This window comes from Euphorbia lathyris, chromosome 6 (genome assembly GCF_963576675.1).
Source record: "Euphorbia lathyris chromosome 6, ddEupLath1.1, whole genome shotgun sequence".
Classification (NCBI taxonomy): Eukaryota; Viridiplantae; Streptophyta; class Magnoliopsida; order Malpighiales; family Euphorbiaceae; genus Euphorbia; species Euphorbia lathyris.
The window spans coordinates 84,488,142-84,503,276 of record NC_088915.1 but is presented as its reverse complement, the minus strand read 5'-3'; the positions used below and the strand labels follow the sequence as shown (position 1 = coordinate 84,503,276).

Sequence of the window (15,135 nt, the reverse complement as noted above, 5' to 3'; positions counted from 1 at the left end):
TGTTTAGAAACAAAAACAAATTCACAGAAATGGCAGATAGATTGCTTGAAGGGAATTATCCAAAAAAGAGCTTATATCAAGCTCTTGCAATTGCAGCAATGTGTATTCAAGATGAAGCTAATGTCAGACCTCTAATGGGAGATGTTGTTCTTGCACTTGAATCTCTTGCTATGACTAGGAAGCGAAATCAGCTTGTTACTGGTCCCAAAAACAGCTTTCACTATCTCAATGCTATAAAGAAGCAACAAACATCGGAAATCGCATAAGTTTAGGAGCAGTGACGGAGACAGGTTTTCAAATTTAAAGGTGTAGTTGCAGCACCCTCATACCATCTTTTTAGAAAGAGAGAGAGAGAGAGAGAGTCGTCTGGAACCACCCTTCACAACCTAGATTCTAGTGGTCAAGGGTGCGATAAGAAATTTTATTGGAAGGACGGGGTTCTCCCAAAAATTCTCATTAGGATGTTGACATGTGTTGGGACACGTGTCAACATTCCAACAGACTCTCTATGCATTCCACTACTTAAGAATATATTAGAAAACTATATATATAATAGAAAAGGAAAAACAAAAGAACAACGTTAATATATCTATTTAGGAATTCTCTATCAAATTCATGAATGTGCATTTATTTATTTATTTATTATTTATTATTATTATTTTATTGTTATTATATTTTAATTAGATTCAAGGTTGGTGTTTGGATATTTCTTAGAAATTACGAGCATGCTAGAAAATTATAGTATTTCCAAATTGTGGAAGTAAATTGCGCTTACTAATTTCTGAATCAAATGATGGTAAGGAATAAAAGAGACCTAAAATTTCAAAGGTTTTGAATATCAAAATGATACCAGCCTTTCAAAAATAATTGAGGAACAAACTTAAATAAAACTGTATTTGGATTGAAAGAAAATAATAAAGATTACAACTATAGAAAAATGAACTTAGAAAGCTAAGATTGTTAAAGTCAAAAGAAAAATTGCTTGGATTGCTTGAAATGTCAGTCTTTAAGTTGACTATGTGTTAATAGGAAACGAACTGTACCGTGGCGGAGGCCACTGTCTTGAAAGCGATTTCGGCAGACCGATGTGCAATCTGAAATTCCGGTCGCTCCCCAAGGTTAACATAAAGACTTTCGAACTTGTACACTCAAAAGTCGAAGATGATGGAACATCAAGAGTGTTTTAATTGCCCAGAAAGTTTGATTGAAAAAATGATAAAAGAAAACTGTATTTGCAAAGTTGGAAAACTTCTTGTATTTATAAGCTTCAGAAATAAGAACGTTAGAACGTTCATGTACACGTTAGAACCTGAAGGTAGAACAAGAGAAAAATAAGGTTCCGTTTTTTTTACTAAATAAAGTGTTGAAGAAAAATTCAAAGGAGTGAAACGGATAAAAATAAAAATAAAATTTGGGCCCAGTCCGAATGAGCGAGTGCGCGCGTGTGGTATTGCTAAAACCCACTTAACACAATTTAAAGGCTTATAAAGCCCAACTCTATATATACACACTCAAAGATTTGTAAGTTTCCCATGTGGGATAGGAAAAGCGCTCTTAAGAGCAAAGTCCCTAAAGACAAATATACCCCCACCATTCAAAGTTATTCTCTTCAACAACAAAGCCATTTTTCTAACAAAGGTAACTTCCATGTTTACTCGACCAATGCTCGTTCTCCACCATGTGTCTCATATCTTCATAAAAATTTTCACCTTGTGGTTTCCATGATCTCTAACTTGACAACACCTTTTGACTTTCTATTTCTTAATTAATTCACAGAACATGTATTAATTAATTAAATGGCCTATTGAAATGTGATTTTCCTCACGAGGTTTCCCTTAGATCTCTCCATGGTTTCTCTCTAATCTCCCCTGATTTCCCTAAGGTGGTTTGATTTCCCTTATGTCTCTTCATGGTTTTTCTTAGTGGGTTCGCTCATGTCTCCCATAGTCTTCTCATAAGGTTTTCCTCATATATCTCATGGTTTCCCTTAGTGGTTTCCCTCAGGTCTCAGGAGGTTTTCCTCAGATCTCTCGTTGTTTCCCTCAAGTCTCCCCCTTAGATAGTCATTGTTACCATGTAATCCAAAAATAAGGTAAAATCTTTAGAAATATTACCATATCTTCTAATATTTCTAAATGATGTCATTAATATTGTTACACAGTAAAATTTCACGTGACACTTACCCGATTAGATTAACACGATTATGATATGAAATTTTTTAGGTTGAATTAATGACGCTAACCCGATAATTGACACAACACGGCCCCGCCACCCAAACTTAAAAAAAACGTGTCTCACTAACCTTGAATCGATTAATCGGATCAATATCATCATGTTCTTGCTTAAACAATCATCTCCTTGAGGATTCTATATGAATTCCATTGATTCTATTAGTAACTTCAACATGATAAACATCAGAGCAAATGCTTGGAATGAATCCATTTCTCATATTTTTATATGTCATCGTTAATAATAAAAAAAGGGCGGCCCGATGCATTACGCTTCCCGCTTAAGCGAACATGTCATCGTTAATAAAAATAGTAAAATTACACGTGACTCGTAAACACATTACACAAATCCAACATGATATTAACGGACTTTTAGATAGTCATTGTTAACATGTAATCCAAAGATAATGTAAAATCTTTTATAAATATTACCATATCCTCCAATATTTTTAAATTTTGTCATTAATATAGTTACACAGTAAAATTTCACGCGACACGAAATCGACACTTACCCGATTAAGTTGAATGACACGAAATTTTTTTGGGTTGAGTTAATGACGTTAACCTGATAATTGACACAACACGGCCCCACCACCCGAACCTAAAAACAAGTGTCTCACTAACCTCGAATCGATTAATCGGATGTTCTTGCTTAAACAATCATCTACTTCAACTCATCCTTGAGGATTCTATATGAATTCCATTGATTCTATTAGTAAGAAATGCTTGGAATGAATCATTTCTCATCGTTAATAAAAGTAGTAAAATTACACGTGACTCATAAACATATCACATAAATCCAACATGATATTAACAGACTTTTAGATTGTTAACACGTAATCCAAAAATAATATATAAATTTTTTAGAAATATTATCATATCATCTAATATTTTAAATGTTTACACAATAAAATTTCAAGCGACACGAAATCAACATTTACCCAATTAAGTTGACATGATTATAACACGAAATTTTGTAAGTTGAGTTAATGACGCTAACCCTGTAATTGACACAACATGGCCCCGCCACCCGAACCTAAAAAAAACGTGTCTGACTAACCTCGAATCGATTAATCGGATCAACATCATTATCTTCTTGCTTAAACAATCATCTCCTTCACCTCATCCTTGAGAATCCTATAACTGAATCCATGAATTCCATTGATTCTATTAGTAACTTCAACATGATCAACAGCAGAACAGATGCTTGGAATGAATCTACTGCTATTGCCACTTCTTTTCTTCTTTTTCCAGCTAAGTTTCAAAGACCAGAAACCAGTCCTATGAGCCTTATTTCTTGAGCTTCCACATATATCTACCTGATCATTAATCTTGTTGAAGTAATCAATCTCTTTCCTCACCAGTGATCCTACTGTGCCCCGGGTTCCGATCGCCACCGGAGTTGTTGCAGCAGCCATTTTTTCAGGCAATTTGGTGGTTGTAATGGTGGGTTTATAGAACATTTTAGTTTGAAGAAAATGGTGGTCCTAAGGGATTAGAGCATCTAATCTTTGGTGTTTAATTCAAGTGTTTTTTTTTTTTTTTTAATTAAAGTGGACAGCGTGATATTGAGCATAATTGGATGATATGATGGTATGGGGATAGTCATCATATTTATTTTTTTTGGTGAATAATTTATTAGTTATACATTTATAGATATCACACAAATGAACTTTAAATTCTCTTAATTTTGATAAAAATAATTATTTGGGTCTTGAATCTATAAATTTTATGTAAATGATAATTATTCTTATATTATTAATTCATTTATACAAATATTTTTTAATTAAATTTTATATATTTTTTTTAATTATATTAATGCAAATATAAAATGTAAGAGTAATAAAATTAAGAGTAATTAATTTATTAGTCCCTATATTTTGACAAAACACATTGGTTAGTCCCTGTTTTTTTCAAAAACACATGGTAAGGTCCCTAACCTTTTTCTCAGTGAACTGTTTAGTCCTTCCGTCTGTTTGTTAGATTTTTTACCGTTTATAACTTCGAAAATGACTAAATTACCCTTTACTATTTACCTTCAAACTTCAGAAGAGGAAATCCAATTTAGAAGAAGAAGCTATTTATATGGAGAACAATAAAAAGAACAGACTCAATGCTTACGAATTTGAATGATTAAGAAGAAAATCAAGAAGAAGAACACTCAAAGTTGATTTCAGATTCATTAGAGTTTAAAGGAAAGGAAAATAAAGGAAAAGAAGAACGCAAATCCAAATTGACTAACAAAATCTTCATGAGAGTCTAACGGCGGGGACTAAACAGTTCACCGAGAAAAACGTTAGGGACTAAATTGTTCACCGAGAAAAACGTTAGGGACTAAACTGTGTGTTTTTGAAAATATAGAGACTAAATAGTGTGTTTTATCAAAATATAGGGACTAATAAATTAATTATCCTAAAATTAATAATAAAATTATATCATTATTTGGTGTATTTTTAATTAAAATAAATAATTAAATTTATAATAATATAATATTTTAATTTAAATATAATAAGTTTCATATAATATTTATTTATGCGGTATTTATAATTATATATTATAGAATTTTATATATATATAAATATTATTTCAATAAATAATTAATTGTAAAAGATTTTTAAATTATGTTTTATTTAATCCATTATTAATTAATAATTAAAAATTCAATAACAAACATAGTATAAAAACAATATTATACGAAGAATATATTATTGATATCATGAGTAAATTAACCATCGAGATGAGTTTCAAGCTTCTTGTGTCGTAAGGTTGGTTCTTGTAAAATAGAAGAGGTGTTAACTATCCGGCATAAGCACTTCGATGTTTAAGTCAGTCTGAAACTCAGATAAAGAGAAAGAAAAGATTCTCTAAAACCATGTATTTATAGGTTGTTACATCATTTCGTTACGTATTTTTATTGATGCCTTTTGAGGTGTTACGCCTCTATTGGGACAGGGGATTCTCTAATAAGAATCCTTCACGTGTAAGGTTTTTTCATAGTTGCGTTTACATTGACACTCGATTTTCATGCCAAATGAACTATTACCGTCATGGTCCTCAGAAGACTACTCTTCACTCTTACACAAGGCTCTCAGTCTATTGTAGAACCAAACGACGTTGGTTCCCCTGAGAGCCGTCCATATGGGCCTTTTGGGTCTTCTAGTAATATCAAAAATTATCATTAGTAAATTTTAGAATCTGTTCGATTCAGTTATTGTTGTTGCTTATTCATTATATTGTTTGAATGTTAGTTGATTTTCTTTCCAAACAAACAGATATGGTCAATTGTTTTTCAATTCTAATTAAATATGTGTAAATTATACTAATGATCATTGAAGTTTGGACATATTTCAAAAAAGCCTTGAACTTCATTTTGTTCGAGTAAAATCATTATACTTTCCTATTTATTTCATTAAAGTTAGTTATTAATTGAGACACAAAAAAAATCATTTGATTAGTGACATAACAACTACATTAGAAATGATTGAATTTTACGTATGACATAACAATCAAATGACAACAAAAAAAAATAAAAAAATATAATCTTAACGTATGATCATAAGAGGTAAGAAATACCACTTTTATGAAGTTAAGAGGGTAAATAGGACATTCGATGAGTTGGGGAGGGATAAAATGACCAATTTGGACAAGTTAAGGGGGTGAAAAATACCATTTTTATGGATTTAAGAAGGTAAATAGGATATTAGATGAGTTGGAGGGATAAAATGACCAATTTAGACAAGTTAAAGGGGTTGGATGAGCACTAGGCCTTTTTTTCAGCTGTCATGTGACATATACATGAAAGTAAATTTTCTCCAACGTGGCTATTTTATCCTTATTTCAGTATGAATTGGTTGTAATGAGTTTATTCAAATAAAAAAGAAAAGTTTAATGACTTTTTTGAATCAAATTAAGGTTCAATGACCTTTTTGAAATGGACTTCAAACTTCAGTGATCATCAGTGCAGTTTAACCAACCAAATATTCATATATATTGTTTGGAGTAAAATAAAACAACAAAAAGAAGCTCCAAAATGAGAATCAAACGGACACTTAATCGGGAATATAAAGGGTTTCCTTTTATAATGTTGTTGTATGTTCTCGTTTTACCTCAACTAAACTTTAAATCAAAATAAATGGATAAGATGCACAAAAACCTTTAATGTTGAAGAGCAAGTTTACCCATAAAAACTAAAGTGTGACAATTTTATTCGTAAGATTGGCAGCAAAAAAAGATAATAATTTTACCCTTAATGTTGTCAAGTCGGGTCAATTTGATAAATATTTTATCAAACTGTCTTCTCAATCATGAATCTTGTCATCTTCACTGTATATGTGCATCATTTTATTACTCATCAGCAACAGATCACAAATATATGTATACACATGGAAAAAAAACTATATTATATTTTATACGAATTGGAAAAAAATCCAAATATTGCGTCAAAATTAAAAATATTAATCTTCAATTCTATTATGAAATTACAAAAAAAAACGTAAAAAACAAATTGGAACTAACTAATATGCAACTAGTGTATAATACGGAACAAAATATATGTATTTTATAATGATGTTTGAAATTATCTTAACTTGTCAACATCAGTAGTAAAATTGCACTTAGTATTGGCGGTCACTGAAGTTTGGACAATATCTTCAAAATGTCACAAGAGTTCAAATTGTCACAATCAAATCACTTAAGTTTGCTTTTGTTCCAATAAAATCACTTTAAATGTTTTTCAGTCATCTTTTCATCGAAATTGCTAGCGTAGCATCTCAATGTCATGTTAGCACCACCCGGTACATTAAAAAAAATATAACTACACATTTTAATTGACAATCGATATATCACGTAGGTTAATTTGTGGTTAAAATTTTAATTGACAATCGTTATTTACTTGTGTTAATTAGTAGTTAAATTTTTTTTATTATGCCACATGGGGTTGAGACATGTGATTAGATATCACGTAATCAATTCCGGTACAAAAATAATCGGAAAATGTCCAAAGTAACTTTATTGGGACAAAAATAAGCTCAAGTGATTTTATTGAGACAAGTTAAACTTTTGTGCCTTTTCGAGAACATTGTCTAAACTTTTATGACCATCGATACTAATTACCCCCGTTTTAGAAGTTAAGGATAAAATTTCTCCTGAAAATTAACGTTAAAGGTATTTTTATACTTTATCTCCGAAATAAAAGTAATATAAGAAAGAAAAAAAAAGTTAATAAGGAACCAAAATTGAATTGGGGTAAACTTGTTAGGGAACAATTATGAGCTTTTATCTCTTTTAAATTTTACCCTTGCTTTTACTAGCCAAATTCTTTTTACCCTTTTGACTATGTAATGGGTTGTTGTTCCTTTTGAAGATTAAGCAAAGTATTCATATTATACTAGACAGAATGATCAAGCATTTTAAAATTCTTTTTACCCTTTTGACTATGTAATTGGTTGAAAGTTTTCTATTTTAATATTGTATTGAATTTAATACGCTTAATGCTTCTCCAGCCCTTTAACTTGTCCAAATTGATCATTTTATCCCTCCAACTCATCGAATGTCTTATTTACCCCCTTAACTCCATAAAAATGGTATTTCTTACCCTCTTAACTTGTCCAAATTTGTCAATTTACTCATTCTCAACTCATCGAATATCCTATTTACCCCATTAACTCCATAAAAGTGGTATTTCTCACCACTTATGATTCTATTTACCCTCTTAACTCCATAAAAATGATATTTCTTATCCCTTTATAGTAGTAAAAAAAGTTGAAATGAGAAAGAACGAATAAAAATACAAATAACAAGAACATTAATATAAACAAGTTAAATACATTATATATAGGGATAATGTACCAAAATAGGCCTATGGTTTTTGGGGAAGTATCAATTTAGGTTCCACTTACAAAATAGCATAAATATAGGTTTAACGTTTAAAAAAAGTTATCAATTTAGGCTTCGATAACGGATTGTAAGGGGTGAAAAATACCACTTTTATGGAGTTAAGGGGGTAAATAGAACATTCTATGAGTTGGGGGAAATGGACAAGTCGAGGGCGGTGAGAAATACCACTTTTATGGAGTTAAAGGGGTAAATAGGACATTTCATGAGTTGAGGGGGTAAAATGACCATTTTGGACAAGTTAAGGGGCCTGGAGAAGCATTAGGCCAAAAATCTAATGTTGAAAAAGTTGGTTTTACAAGCTTTTTCAATTAACTTATTGCTTCATCTCTTTTGTATGATATTTTTACCCTTAATTACTATCATTTAACTCCAAATAAAACTTTACCATGTCCTTATTCGTCATTTTACACAAACAACTATTAGCAATCAGTTAAGTTCTACCAAACAAGTTTACACAGTTAGTCAAATCAGATAACCAAAAAGGTAATCAGGTAACAGCTAACAGCTATTTGCCAAACAGGGTCAAAGAGTTTTTTAGGGTAAATAGAGGTTTGAGCCACTTTAGAGATTTTGACTAGTTAAACCTCTAATAGTAGTGTTTGGTGAAAAAGATTTGAAAGAGCTTATTGGATAAAAAAAACTAATTTTGAAAATATTGGTTTTAAGAGTTTTTTCAATTAGCTTATTGTTCCATCTCTTTTTAATGACATTTTTCCTTTAATTAATACCTTTTAACACCCAAATAAAAACTTTATCATATTTTTATTTATCATTTTACACAAACAACTATTAACAATCAGTTAAATTTAATCGAACAACTTTATACAATCAGCTAGTCAAATCAGCTAACATATTAGCTAATAGTTAATATAATCAGTTAACAGCTATTTACTGAACATCACCAATGTTTTTTTTTTCTTTTCTATTGAAGCAGGACTAGCGTATAATGTTAATGGTCTATAAGGAGAGCATAATAATTCCATAGAATTTAAAAAGAAAGAGGACGAATTTGAGTCAAGGTCTATTGGAGAGTAAATGATAGTACGTTATTTTTATTTTGGCCTAATGTTTCCCCAACCCCCTTAATTTATCCAAATTAGTTATTTTATCCCTTCAACTCATCAAATGTCCTATTTACCCCCTTAATTCCATAAAAATGGTATTTCTCACCCCCTCAACTTGTCCATTTATCCCCCCAACTTATAGAATGTTCTATTTACCCCCTTAACTCCATAAAAGTGATATTTTTCACCCCCTACAATCCGTTATCGAAGCCTAAATTGATAACTTTTTTTAAACGTTAAACCTCTATTTTGTAAGTGGAACCTAAATTGATACTTTTCTAAAAATCATAGGCCTATTTTGGTACATTATCCCTATATATAATGTATTTAACTTGTTTATATTAATGTTTTTGTTATTTGTATTTTTCATTCGTTCTTTCTCTTTTTAATTTTTTTGACTACTATAAAGGGATAAGAAATACCATTTTTATGGAGTTAAGAGGGTAAATAAGATCACAAGTGGTGAGAAATACCACTTTTATGGAGTTAAGGGGGTAAATAGGATATTCGATGAGTTGAGAATGGGTAAAATTAAAATAGGTTAAACGTAATTACCACATAATTAAGATTAAGATCCGTTTTTAGCCTTAGTTAAGGGGGATTTAGCTCATGATTAGATTAAATCACACCTTAGAAAAATAGATAATGGAGTTCATACTAATAAAAGGGATTAAAGTTTAGAAGAAACCGTAATGACGATTACCGAACGAACTTCTTCGGTAACTTGAAACTTACTTTTATTTGATGAACTTTTGCACAAGCAACACTTTAACAACAATAACAACAATTACAATAACACAAACAACCGATTCTTAAGGAGAAGAATCAACAAAATAACATTATAGAGGGAAGAATTAAGCCTAAGCTTGGTGTGTCTTCAAATGGCACCCAAGGCCTTCTTTTATAGTAAAATGGCACACATAATTCCAAAGACCAAGTCATCATTATGGCCTTCCACTCCTTATCATCTGAATTTAGCATTTAAGAGATCATGGTGGAGGATTTCAATAATTTAGGAGTTGAAATGTGTAAAGGTGTGAAAGGAATCTTAGTCTTCAACATATTCATCAACTTTGGATAATTTTCTGGGCCTGATGCACTTCGAATTTGGAGATGATTATTATTAGACATTTGTTCATCTTTCTCTTAACTTTCCAACGCATTTTGAATCGCCTCAATCTGAGTCCGTATGAGGGAGATAAGTTGAAAATACGAAAATATGTAAAATCTGTCCTAGTGTGAACAATTGGACTTTATTTTACAGCACCTATCCGCGACGAAGTGCATGCTGGGTGTCACTAAAACTCCTTTTTTCTGGTCCCTTTTACTCCCGAGTTACCGCCTTAAGCCCCGACTTAGTTATTTGTGCCGAAAACCTTGCGAAAATGCCTAAAAAACACACAAATTGGCTTAGATACATAAAATAAAGAAAATATACAAAAACCATTATTAAAATTTATTAAAATGGTACAAAATAACTAGTAATTAAATACTAAAAATGATATAAATTACGATGATAACAGATAGGGATAAGGATAAAGTTGGGATAAAGATAGGAATAAATGATTGAGATAAGGATAAAATATGATAGTCGAGAATTATTATTCAATGTTTGGTATGTGGGATAGGAATAGCGATAAAATAATACATTTTACTATTTTAACATTATTTAAACTACATAACATTAATTTGAGGGATAAAATGGACTTTTTCATCCTATTAAAATCGTAGGAGCTTATCCCACCTCCTTATACCACCCCCCTCTTGGGTATAAGATTTGAGGGATAAGAGGTGTATCCCTCATCTGTCTCACTTTTCTATCTCCCAAACAAACACGTGATAACTTATCTCGTGTTTTTTTTTATCCCTATCCCACCTCCTATATCCCTTTTAACAAACACCCCGTAAGGGACAATGTACAAGTTTTATTCAATCATTTTTTTGGGAAGTGCAAAATTCTCCTAACGTGTGAAATAGTATAATTTCACCTCTAACGTTTCTAAACAATATCAAATTTACTTCTATCTAAGAAAATTAAACAGATTGATTTACTGTTATTTGATTCGTTATTTAAATGTAGCATCGAACTTTTTAATCATCCATCGTGTCTAAAATATTTAACATAGTTACAAACAACCTAGCAATCAATTAAGGTTGGTTTGAGTGGTTAAGGGCTTCAACTCGCTTAAGTTAGATCTCGAGTTTGAGTCCTAGTATAGACATAAAGCGTTAATTGAAAGAAGATGTAACACCCTAGTCCAATATCATGTCCGCTTTGGCTCAAATGCAACATCTTGAGTCTCATAGCTTTAAAATGTGTCTGCGTGTACTGGATTCTCACTTTATTAGAAGCCTTAATCACTCATTCTCTGTTTTCGATGTGAGATTCAGTTCACTTTATGTTCAAATTATTGTTAATATTGGAATTAAAGGTAATGACCCTTAAAATTAGCACTAAAAAACAATTTAGTCCAACTTGATAAAATCAACTCAACTTTTAAGTTAATAAAATTTAATAAATTAGGTCAAATTTTACAAATTTCAAATATTAAACTTAATTGTATTTGAAATAATTTATTAACTAGAGAATTGAGTTAATTCCTAAAATTCGACTTGGATTATATTCATATTGATTATCAAAACTTTAAGGGTGATTTGACTCTTAATTCATTAATAGAATAAAGTCCAAAAATACCTTTAATATTGATCACCACAAAATTTTACCTTTAATATTTAAAATAGTACAATTTTATCCCTAATTTTGGCAATTTAGAACAAATTTACTCATAACGGTGTCAAATTGGATCAATTTCAGATATAATTATAAAAGACATATTTTATTCTTTATTCTGCACGAGTTGCCTATCAATTGATTCTAAAAAGAATTCATATTTTTTTATTTAATAATAGAATTGGAGATCAATATTTTTAAATTTGACGAAATGTTTTTCATTTTTGTCCAAATCGTACAAAATATAGTATAATTGTTTTAATATTTTTATTAAAAAATATCACATCTATTCACATGGTTGTGATTTGTTACTAATTAGTGATAAAATGATGGATATATAATACGATTCATGACTGAGAAGACAGTTTGATGAATTATTTCTCAAATTGACTCAACATGTCAATGTTAGGGGTAAATTTGCTCTTCGCAATAACATTAGGATAAAATTGCACAATTTTAAACGTTATGAGTAAAATTGCTCATGGTTGTCAATGTTAAGGGTATTTTACACTTTATCCCTTCATTAATATTGCATTAATTAGTGCTAATCCCTTAGCTAGGAGATTTCACTTTCTTGCTTGCCAAATCACTTGAAACAATGCTTTGTGTGTATGTGGTCATTGATGGGTTTGATTTTCCCTTTTTTTTTTTTGGCTTAATATATCATTTGCCCCCTGAACTTGTTCAAAAAACTTGATTGGCCTCCTGAATTTTCAAAGTATCCTGATAGCCCTCTAAACTTGCATAAAATATTCAGTTAGCCCCTTGAACTTGCGTAAAATGTAATCAATTGATCACTCGGTTGTAAAAAAGTAAGTTAAATACGGAAAATATATTGCACGCGTCTTTAAAAAAGTAAAACAATCAAGATCGGGGTATTGCGGTTGTAATATTAGAGAATACAAGGTTCATAGTTGAGCAAGTAATAAATTCATTTTTATTCTATTCTTAAATTATGTAATAACATGCTAAGACACGTAGATTACATCTTCCGCATTTAACTTAGGCTTTGTTTGATAAAGCACTTAATTGCTTAAATTAAAATGTTAAGCACTTATTTAATTTAAGTGCGTTTGATAACAGTTGTTTTTTCACCACTTAAATTAGTTAATTAAGTTAAAAACCACTTATTTTGATAAGTCAAAATATTTAACTTATCATTTTAAGTTAAACATAATCAACTCATACTTTTTTAAAAATTAAATCATTCAATATTTTCAGCACTTATAATATTCAGCACTTAAAATTCAGTACTTATTTTTTCAGCACTTAATTTTCAGTTTTATCAAACAGCACCTTAGTTTTTTGCAACTGAGTGATTAATTGGTTACGTTTTACGCAAGTTCAGGGGCTAACTGAACATTTTATGCAAGTTCAATGGGTTATCGAGACACTTCAAAAGTTCAGAAGGCTAATCAAACTTTTTGGACAAGTTCAGGGGCAAATGATGTATTAAGCCCCTTTTTGTGTTTTTTTTTTTCTAATTAATTGTGAGACAATTATAAACAAGCGATAGTGGAAGAAATCATTGCTTAAATTAATTGGTAAGAGAAAAGGCCACCTTACCAAATATTCATCATATAATAGAATTTTCCTCCAATTAATGCTTATGTTTAGGGTAAATTACATTCTTGGACACTGAACTTTACTCAATTTCACACTCTATTCAAAATCAAGACCGCCTAGACACTCGAAATCGAGAATCCGTCCCCTCTGCATAATCTCTCTAAGTGTTTTTTTGGCCCCTAAGCAATTTTTAACCGCATGAGCTGTGCTTAGGCCGCCTAGGTGTCGCCTAAGCAACGATAAACAAAAGTATTTTTTATTATGAATTTATTGTTTGTTTTATTATAATTCAGTTTTGAGTTGTTTCGAGGATATTATTATTGAAATGTTGATGTTTGCATATTTTTAAAGATATGTTATAAATATACGGATTTTTCTATATTAAATAATTTATATTATTATTTTTAGATAGTATAATACATATTTTAATTGAATTTATATAACAATTTTTTTATTAACAAATGAAAAGTACAAAAAAAAATGCAAATCCGATTAATTCCCTACTAATCCTCGAGGAATCCTCGAGGAATCCTCGAGTGTCCTTTCTGCCCGACTAGCGTCTGTCGTTTTTTACAACCCTGATTTCACATACGGACACTAAATTTCAAAACATAACATAAAAATAATTCAACTTTATAATTTCTAACATAATGACCACTAATTTTCAATTAACGACTCAAAATGACTATTTATAACTTCAAAATAAAAATATTCAAGAATTAAAGTTGCTTAAAATGAAATCACGTTTTTTTTAATTCCAAAATCACTATTCTCAAAGAGTTCTCTTTCTAAACATTCACTTCCTCTCTCTTAACCAAACAACACTTAAATGATCTAAAAATTAAAAAAATTGAGAATTAAAATTGCTTAGGATATAATAAAATCTTAGAATTTTCTATTTTGAGGTCACCAATAGGGATGGCAACGGGTAGGGTACCCGCGGGTAGTGTCAATCACAAACTCTTACCCGTTTATTTTTTAATTACACGTACCCGTCCCATTACCCTAACGGGTATATTTTTGCATCCCATACCCTTCCCATTTAATTCGCGGATACCCACGTGTACCCTTATCCGTTAAAAATTAATAAATAAAATAAAAAATACTACAAATTTAACAAAGTATAAATTTAATAAATCATTTATCTAAAAATTGAACAAATTGAACCTTAATCAATAAGAATAAGTAGCTTAGTGGTATCACTCAATGGTTGAAAAACAAAAGGTTGGGGTTTAAAATCTCAAATATTACATCTAAAAAGCAATAATTTTTTTAATATATAAAAGAATTATGACAGGTACCGAGTACCCTGGGAGGTATTCCCATACCTGTCTCATTCCCCTAATGGGTAATTATTTTGATCACATATCCTTCCCATACCCTTATACACAGGGTACAAGTAGTCTCATTAGGGTCGGGTAGTGCCGGGTACCCGCGGGTACACTACCTGTTGTCATCCCTAGTCACCAACAGTTATTTAAGGCGTTAATTGAAATTTGGTAACCATAATGTTAAAAAGTGTAAAGTTGAGTGACTTTTTTTACATTACGTTTTGAAGTTTAATAGTCATACTGTGAAAATGAATAAAACTGAGTAGCAATTAGTGTAATTTACCTGTTATGTTTAAGCAAAAATCTTGCTTGGAATCTCA

The 15,135-nt window shown here is 30.6% G+C and overlaps 1 protein-coding gene across 1 annotated transcript; it reads right to left on the bottom strand.

Annotated features, from left to right (window-relative positions):
- Nucleotides 1-3,076: 3,076 nt before the first annotated feature.
- LOC136233425 (uncharacterized) lies at nucleotides 3,077-3,795 on the bottom strand. Its single transcript, XM_066023080.1, has one exon. It carries the CDS (start codon nucleotides 3,689-3,691, stop codon nucleotides 3,329-3,331), a length of 363 nt encoding a protein of 120 aa, XP_065879152.1. The 5' UTR covers nucleotides 3,692-3,795; the 3' UTR covers nucleotides 3,077-3,328.
- Between the last annotated feature and the right edge of the window lie 11,340 nt (nucleotides 3,796-15,135).